Source organism: Chionomys nivalis, chromosome 9 (genome assembly GCF_950005125.1).
Source record: "Chionomys nivalis chromosome 9, mChiNiv1.1, whole genome shotgun sequence".
NCBI classification, from domain to species: Eukaryota; Metazoa; Chordata; class Mammalia; order Rodentia; family Cricetidae; genus Chionomys; species Chionomys nivalis.
The window spans coordinates 25,445,017-25,454,346 of NC_080094.1; the positions used below are offsets into that span (position 1 = coordinate 25,445,017).

The 9,330-nt window shown below is 44.8% G+C and overlaps 1 protein-coding gene across 1 annotated transcript; it reads right to left on the reverse strand.

Annotated features, from left to right (window-relative positions):
- Nucleotides 1–371: 371 nt before the first annotated feature.
- On the reverse strand, nt 372–9,074 carry LOC130881516 (defensin beta 118-like). The gene is made up of 3 exons (XM_057781129.1): nt 9,017–9,074; nt 4,325–4,475; nt 372–441 (listed from the first exon to the last, which is right to left on the reverse strand). Exons 1-3 carry the CDS (start codon nt 9,072–9,074, stop codon nt 372–374), a joined length of 279 nt encoding a protein of 92 aa, XP_057637112.1.
- Nucleotides 9,075–9,330: the final 256 nt, after the last annotated feature.

Here is a 9,330-nt window from a genome sequence, read left to right on the forward strand (position 1 = left end):
ACACAAAGCACATGCTCAGTGGAGGTTCATGGAAACCAGAGATAATGGACACGTGTTCACATAGATACTGAAGAGCTCACCTCACCTACATTCCATCAGGGAAAGGCACTTGATAGTAGAGTGGGCGTGCAATAAGAGGTGGGGAATTCAATGCATACTGTAACTCCAACAGGGATACTCCTTGTCAAAGGCGCTCATAGTAACTTTAGATGTTATTGCTGACAAGGGTACCCTGGGGGCACTGGAGGTCCGGGCATTATCTGCAAAGGCCCCCAACATCTAGATATGCCTTTAGGATACAGAAGATTGGTCTAGCCTTCAAGGTAGCCTAGTCCCGTAGCCCTACAGCCTCTTCCACCATGGCTCTGTGTTTACCACAGGGCTGTGGAGGTGGAGGCTGGGTTCGTGTTGCTCTTGGTTTTGAAGACGGTGTTGAACTTCCTGCCAATGGAAGAGTGGTAAGGTAGTTCACTGACATTATAATTAATTCAACTGTGACCTTGGTGGCTCGAGATTGAATTACAGAAGCAAACACCTCAAGTACAAACCGAATCTGACCACCTCAGTGGTGGTGGTAGAAAAAATGATCACAGAGATTATGGAGTAAGATGGTTTTTTAATTCAGTGTAGCCCCCAGAAAACCCTGGCACACTCAGCCCTTGGATCTTCCAGAAGGAGTAGTCAGAGGATCATGAAGACCACCCTTGTAAAAACTCAGACTCAGATTTAATAAAAAAAAAAAAAAAGAGTTTTGTTTTAATTTTTATTTACTACCTGTATTTGTGGGTGTTTGGGTTTGTACACAAGGGTGAAGTGCCCAAGGAATCCAGAAGAGGGCATCAGATCTGGAGTTGGAATTACAGGCAGGGTGACCACGCTATTCTGGGAACTGTGGTCTGTCTGAAGAGCTGTAAGTGCTCCTAACCGCTGGGCCATCTCTCCAGCCCCCAGACTTCAGATTTAATTGTGCAGCTTGGTGGGACTTGGGGCTAGCTCATTCCACAAAGTGTGAGACTCCTGATTCCGTGGTTTGTAGAACTTTAGTGTAAGCGTAACACCCCAACTCAGTTTTATCATGGGAAAACCAAACCTTTGATGAAGGATGAGGCCTTGCCATGCAACAGGTGGGAGGAGTCACATGAAGTGGAGAATTTGGAATCTTTGCGGTCTAGAAACCAGTCAGTTTGTCTGGGAGCTTTCCTCATGACAACCGGACCTAAAGTCAGCCTTGTAAATTTGATGGCTATTCTCTTAGACCCTTTCCAATCATGCTGGGGTCAGAGTTCATCGTGCTTACCCGTGTGGGTGACAAAGTCTGGCCTCTGAAGATCAACTTCTGTGTGAGAAGAGCTGAGACTGCTAATTTCTTTAAGTATAACTTGCAGAATATGTATGGGGCCAAATTCTACAGTCTGCTATTTCTTTTTTTTTTTGTATAGCTTAAAATATTTATTAATTTACTTTATTATTATTATTAATTATTGTGTGTATGCACGTGTGTGTATGAAGCAGAGACAGAGACAGAGAGAAAGGTGGGTGTGTGGGCACATGTGTCTTGGTGCACGTGTGATGGTTCAAGTCCACTTTGTGGAGTCAATTCTCTCTTTCTCTCTTTCCATCTTTATTTGGGATCCAGGGATCAAACTCAGATTCTTAGCCTGGCCAGCAAACACATTTACCCATTGAGCCATCCCACCAGTATGAATCTACTGGTTACCACCCTGCCCCCAATTAAACAACAACCACCACATGGGCTTTGGAATCAAGACCCACAAGCGTGAAACCCAGAATAAATTGAGGCTTTGTCCTTCGTTCTGGTTTACATTTCACTGGATCCGTTCAGGCGCCTGGCATGGTGTTTGGGTGGACATGTCCCTCCTGAAGTCACTGGCTTCTGTTCTGCCACACCTCAGTAGCTACTTAGAGAATTCGTCAGCAGGGGCGATGATGTTTCCACGGAGACAGTTTTAGCACCGGATGGGATCGAACTTGACAATTGTTGAGTCGGTTCATCCCTGTAAGTCCCCCAGCCACTGCACAGCTGTGGCGAGGACTACATGCCGGCCCATGGCACCATCCACCCCCACCCCCCTTTTATGTGCACAGATTTTGAAAGGGTAACTCCAGCCCTCTCCCTTCCTCTTCCGCTCATCTCACTAAAATGTGGCCTGAATGATCAGCCCGTCACTATATGGCTATGGTCACTTTCAAATCCTTCATGGTTGCGTTTTTCCAGTATCCTCTTTTGCAGTTTGAGGGTGGCGCAGTGGCTGATTTCACAGCGTTGTTCACTCCCTCCTTAAGCCCTGACTGTCTCCCTCGAGTCTATAGCTGCTCTCTCCTGACTTTTTGCTTGCTCTGGGATGTTCCTTTTCAGGCATCTTCTGGGGAGATATCCTTGATATCCAGCTGCATCCTCTTTTCCCACCCGAAGTGCCCACCTTGTTTTATTGCAGGTCCAGTTTGGGAGGGAAAGTCAAGTTAGCGGTTTTCTAAAAGCCAGGCTCTTAGTGGAGTGCACAGACTTGAAATCCCTGGATAAATACTTAGAAGCTGGGCTGTTGGATCACTCCGTAGTTTGATTTTTAGCCTTAGTTTTGCTTTTTGCTCCTCCCCCAACATCTATCTGGCTGTTTTCTGTAATGGCCATCCTAATTTAGATTCCCAGCTGCAGTGTGAAGGATTTGCCAGCCCCCGGTTTCTTTTGAGTTTATATTTGTCTTATTTCTGACATTAGTCATTTCAGCAGGTGCCAGTGACAGCTCAGAGTGGTTTAACTCTCATTTCTCTGCTGATTTGGGGGCATTTTCTTGTATGCCTGTTGGCCAGTGTGTGTGTTCTTTAGAGGAATGTCTGTTGAGACCCCTTTCCAGTTTAAAACCCACATTCATTTCTATACAGAGTTCAGTCTTTTATAGTCTGAGAATCAATCCCTTCTTATTTGGTACATAGATGCAAACACCTTCTCCCAGTCTGTAGCTTGTCACCTCAGGCTTCCGGTTGTTGCCTTGACTGTACAGAGGCGCTTAGTTTGATGTAATCCCCTCTCTCTATTTCCGCTTCTGTTTCCTGATATTTTGAGTAAAGTTTGAAGCATCGTGGCTCAGACTAGGGGCTGTGTTTCTTTCTACCAAAATGCTTTCTTGCAGCCATTTTGTAATGTCTTTGTGAGGGATGGTGGGGCAATCAGATTTTATTCTTAGGCATCTAACTATGTCATCTGTATCTCATGTCTGTATTTACTTGTATCTATCTCCAGTTTTCCTGCATCATTTATTAAAGAAACTGAAGGACATTTTTTTTTTTTTTTTTTTTTTTTTTGGTTTTTTTCGAGACAGGGTTTCTCTGTGGTTTGGAGCCTGTCCTGGAACTAACTCATGTAGACCGGGCTGGTCTCGAACTCACAGAGATCCGCCTGCCTCTGCCTCCCGAGTGCTGGGATTAAAGGCGTGCGCCACCACCGCCCGGCTCTGAAGGACATTTTGTATTATCTTCCAGCATGTTCTCTGTCTGTCTGTCTCTCTGTCTCTCTCTCTCACACACACACACACATGCACACACACACATGCGCATGCATGTGCGCGCACACACACACACACACACACAACTGAATAGAAAGTCTCACACAGGCCAGGTAAGAGTTCTGTCACGGAGACATTTCCCAGCTCATTTTTTCTTCAGCCCAGTGGGCAGAAGGACTCCCCAGGCCCGTTTCACTCGGGCAGGATGTAAGACAGAAGTCTAGGGTGAAAGACAATCTAGTGATGCATGGGATGGACTAATTATAGGTATTTTCCATGTTATGTAAAGAACTCTTTGTGTCCTGGTAGTTGTGGGTAAAAACAACCAAACACCAAGGAGTTTCTCACATCAAACCAGAAAACAAGGGTAACACAAGAGTGTCCTTAGTGACTTCCCCATCACCCCTTGAAAGGCAGACACTCGGATGGGGAACATGGAGCCACAGATATGGGGCACAAACAAGGAGACCCAGAAGAAATGGTTTGTTTTGGGTGAAACAATTTGGTATTTATGTTTGAGAAAGAGTGCCGGAAGTTTTCTGTTTCCATCTAACTCTTGGAATGTTCAGCACCGGTTTGTTGTGTGCATTGGCACCTCAGGGTCTGCCACCAGCCCCGTGAGAGCAGAGAAGAAAGACAGCAGAGAGGAGGTCACACATTTAATGGGCCCATGGGAGAGACTGGAGCTGGCAACCCCTGCTCTGCAGAGGACCAAATTCTTTTCAGCTTAACCCTATTTCACCATTGTCCATAAAGGCCATGACCGGCATGGTTTTGGGGGAGTCCTTGAAATTCTGCCTGACCGTCTTTGCGGGGGCTGTGGCAAAGACTCCACCTTGCTTGAAGTGCAGCGGTAGTCTCCATTGATGCATGGCTTCTTCACCTGCTCCCCAGATCTGCAGTACTTCCTGCAGTGTCCTCTGATGACCCAGCAAGCTTTGCGGCACCTGCAGACTGACAAGAGCGGAGAGAGGCTGTTAGCCGAAGCTATGGGGTCTCATCCAGAAGATCCACAGGGTCACTCCCTCAGCTATCGCCACCACAGCCCTGGACTCATTAAAGAAGATCATGCAAGCATCACAAAGAAAGGGTGGGTTACGCCATAGTCTCCAAGATCTCACCACAAATACCAAAGGAGCTCTCTAGCTAGTGGGAACTGGGGTTACTCAGTAAGAAACTGTGGGATCCTTAAATTATGTGCACAATAGGGTACTGTCACTCTGTGCCAGCTGAGTTATTTCCACAGATACAGAATTCTAACTTCAACATGCTCTATGATTTTTTTTTTTTTAAATTCAAGACAGAGTTTCTTTGTGTAGTCTTGGCCCTGGAACTAGCTTTGTAGACCAGTCTGGCCCCTGCCTCCTGAGTGCTAGGATTAAAGATTTGTGCTATCACCATCTGGCTAGGCTCTACAATTGTTGTCAGAAGCATATTACTAACCTTTGCTTCAGGAAGAAGGAAGCTTTGGAGAGGACGAGTGGGTTGACGGTGTTGTGGTGGTTTGAATGAAAATGGTCCCCATAGGCTCGTATGTTTGAATGCTTGGTTCCCAGTTGGTAGAACTGACTGGGAAGGACTAGAAGGTGTGGTCTTTTTGGAGGAAGTGGGTCACTGGGGTTTAAAAAGACCACGCCATTCCTAGTTAGCCATCTTCCTTCATAGTTGTGGTCTCAACATGAGACCTCCCAGCTTTAGCTCCAGTCCTATGCCTGTCTGCCTGGTGCCATGCTCTCCCCGGGATGGTCATGGACCTACCCTCTGAAACTGCAAGCCCCCAATAAGCTCCTTTGTCTATAAGTTGCCTAGGTCATGGCATCTCTTCTCAGCAATAGGTAAGTAATCAAGACATATATAGACTGCAGTAATAATCTTATACTCACCTTAGAATTCACCTGCTAGCACTTATTAATACATATTGCTCCCTTGTATCAACCATAGCTTGATAAAGTGACTTCGAAAATGAGATGGCAATCTAATTAAATCAGCATGGGGTACCCCAGAAATACAGCTGTAGAAAATCATGCATTGATCCCCACTTTAAGGCTTGCTAAATCATAGACTGCTGAGAGCACCCCTAGAGAGCTTTGGATTCAGCCAATCAGAAATGGACTTGCAAATTAGGACTTCTGGTGATTCCACAGATGATGGGGGCTGGGAGAATCTGTGTGCTGTAAATAAAAAAGATGCTTTGGCATCTGTGAAAGACAATCTTCCCAACAGTAAATTCTTAATAGACGGCACCCTTTTTAAAGAGCCCAAGGTTGAAACATCACCACAGATAGAAACAGGTCTGTGAAAGGCTTGTTGGTAACCTCACAGGAAACACCTGGGTGGCTCCAAGTGCCCCCCCAGATCTCATGAAGCTGTTATCCGCATCCCATCTGTCAAAAATCTGTCTGTTGCTGCCCTGGAGAGATGGCTGAGCAGTTAGAAGTGCTAGTTCCTAGCACCCATGTGGTGACTCATGACTAACTCTATAAATCTAGTTCCAGGGGATCTGACGCCCTCTTCTGGCCTTCCATATATACACTTAGGCAAAACAACCATCTACATAAAATCAATAAATCAAATATTTCTTTTTAAAACCTGGCTGTTGATTGTTAAGTGTACCTAAATGGACTTTTTAATGAAACACATTTTAATTAAGAAAAGCGAAATAAATGAAGCAGAAAACACATCCAGCGCCACTGTCCATTTGCAGCACCCGAATGTTGTATCCTCAACCACAAAGTTTTCCCAGAGTCACAGAGGTTTCTCATCGATGTCTGACCACCGCACACAGTGCTGGCTTCTCACAGGAGACGTCTTTCACAGTGATCATGGACTCTGAGTTTAGCTGTCTCGTTCCGCTCCTTAGTTCCCTCCCTCCTTCGCTCTCCCCAGAGTGTCCTCCTTCCCTTGGTCTCCCTTCGGCTTTCATAGCCTCTAACAGATAGAAACAGTTTATGCAATTATAAAAAGTTCTAAGACCCACACATGAGACAAAACGTGTGATATTGGTCTATTTTGTGTATGACCTCACAAGATTCCAGTCATTTTCTGGAAAACGATGTAATTTGATCCCTTGTAATGGTCGTAGACTCCATGGGTTTATCTGCTACACTTTACTTACCTTCTGACAGAGATCCAGGTTGATCCTGCAACCTGGCTGCTCTGAGTGGCTGCATTAAAACACCCAAGTATGGATATCTCTGGTATGCTGCTTTAGACTCCTTCAGGTATGTACCCAGAAGCGGTGCAGCTGGGCCATGCACTAGGTCAGGTTTTAGTGTTCTGAGGACCCCTCATATTGATTTCCATACTGGCAGCATGAACTCATCTTCCCGCCAACAGTGTACATGGTCTCCTCCTCACATCCCTATGGCACTGGCTGTCATCTGTTGTCCTGTTCTAAGATGAGGTGAAATCCTGGACTGTTTTGTTTCCCTTGTGGCTAAGGATATATAGGGTTTAGAAAACTGACCTCTTAGAAAGCCGTACTTAAGCAGCAGTGGCTTCTCTGACTACCTCAGCAAGTATGGTGGCTAGCACCTCTAATCCCAGACTCAGGAGGCCACAGCAGAGGCATTTGGACCTTGGGATAAGCCTGCTGGGCTACACCCATTTGCTGTTTTTAAAAGGAGGACACAGAGCTGGGTGGGCAGGGAAAGGGGATCTGGGAAGTTAGGGGGAGGGGAATGAATACGATCCAAAATAGACCATGAAAATCCTCGAGGAACTAATAAAAAATTACCTCCCTCCAAATTTACTGCCTTTTGTAATCTAAGAGGAAACACATATAATTTTAATTAAAAATGTCATTTAAATGTTAGGATGAAAATAGGTGAAAGGGGGCAGCTAGAGAAAAATCTATATAATTATGTTAAGTGCAGGTCTGGCAGATACAAGAACTTGTGCCAGGTGGAGCCACATACTTTTTCCCCCAGTATTTAGGAGGCAGAGGCAGATGGACCTCTGAGAGGCCAGCCTGGGCTACATAGAGAAACCCTGTCTCAGGAAAAGAAAGAAAGAAAGAAAGAAAGAAAGAAAGAAAGAAAGAAAGAAAGAAAGAAAGAAAGAAAGGAGGGAGGGAAGGAGGAAGGGGAAGAAAGGGAGGGAGGGAGAGAGGAAAAGAGAAAAAACAAAACAAAGCAAAAAGAAATAAAATTTGTGTCGAGCTTTGAAAGCTGATTAAAAATATAATAGTTTATTACACTTTAGGATGCAGCAGGCTGGATCACCAGAATACCAACGAAAGCCAAATTTAACTTTGAATGGAAGCATAACAGACTTCCAGAATTGTACATGCATGATGAATACCTTCTCAGATCGCCTAAAACACTAGGAAGGGAATGACTTCTTCCAGATACGTAGGCTCAAAGGGGACTCTGAAAAAGTACTCATAAAAGCTTAAATCAGGGGCTGGAGAGATGGCTCAGCGGTTAAGAGCACTGACTACTCTTCCAGAGGACCCGGGTTCAAGTCCCAGCACCCACATGGCAGCTCACAACTGTTTGAAAATGCAGTTCCACAAGATCTGACACCCTCACACCAATGCACATAAAATAAAGTTAAAAAAAAAACCCTTAAATCATAAAGTTACTCTTGACCTAGCAAGTTGACCTCTAGAGAATTATTTAGAAAATTTCAACCAAGTTTGCAAAACTCATTGCTAGTTTTTGCTTGCTTTATGAAAGATCTGGAAATACTTAATTTTACCCACAATAAGGAATAGACGTATACACTTCTAGTTATCCGTATGAGGGAATAACATACGACTTCTAGAAGCATCAAGGCGGGTATGCATGTGCCAACCAAAATGTTGAGTATGTATTGCCAAGGTAAATATTTTTAAAGCAATGGACTTACATGTTTACCAAAAGGAACTCCATTTCCATACGTATTTATATGGATTTATGTGCACACTGAGAATGGGCTTTCATATATGAGAAGAGGGGTGTCATCTCTTTTCTAAAAACCATCTGAACCTGTACAAACAGTAATTCCAAAACCCTGACCATTTCCTTATGAAATGGTATTGTAAATCATTAACCAAACATCAGACTTCTGTGGCTGAAAAGATGCAGTGTGGTCTACATTCTCTTCCACATGACTGCTCTGTGGACGCTTTCATCCCAGAACAGAACGGGAGCTTCATGGGAAGTAATAATAGAACCCGGCATCTAAGGAAGGCTTCAGGGCTCACCGTCAGGGGAAACCGGGAAAATTGCTGAAGTAAGACAGCCCTCTGGCTGGATTATTGGAACATTGATTGAAGCAAAGTAGCAGGGGAAAGAGCTGGATATGAAACGGATTTCTTAAAAGACACTCTGCCCAATCCCACAGCTCCAGAGATGCTGGTCAGACACACTCCCAAGCATTCTGCTCAGCTCAAGTAGTCCAGCAGATTTTAGCCACACCAGAGAACCATGCCCACAATGGATGGAAGGACAGCAAACATCCCACCAGCAACTCCACCAACCTATCTCATCCTTTTCCTTGGTTCTGTTTACCTGGAAACAGCTGGAACAGGATAAAAAATACCATAAGAGTCAGGAGCAAGTATTTCATGATATTTGAGAAGTATGTGACACATCCAAGAGTCCAGAACATTCTGTGATGGGGCTCTGGACTCGGGTTTTATTCACTTCCATGGGGTGGAGTCCAGAAGGTGAGCCATGAGTGATGAATGATGCAGAGAGAAGTATTAAGAGCATTGGCTCTTGGCAAACAGCAGTAAGTGGTTGTTCACTACTCCACACAGTTTTCTAAGTACTTGGAGGGAAGGCAGAGGGGGGAAGAGACGTTCAAAAACATCATGGATGTA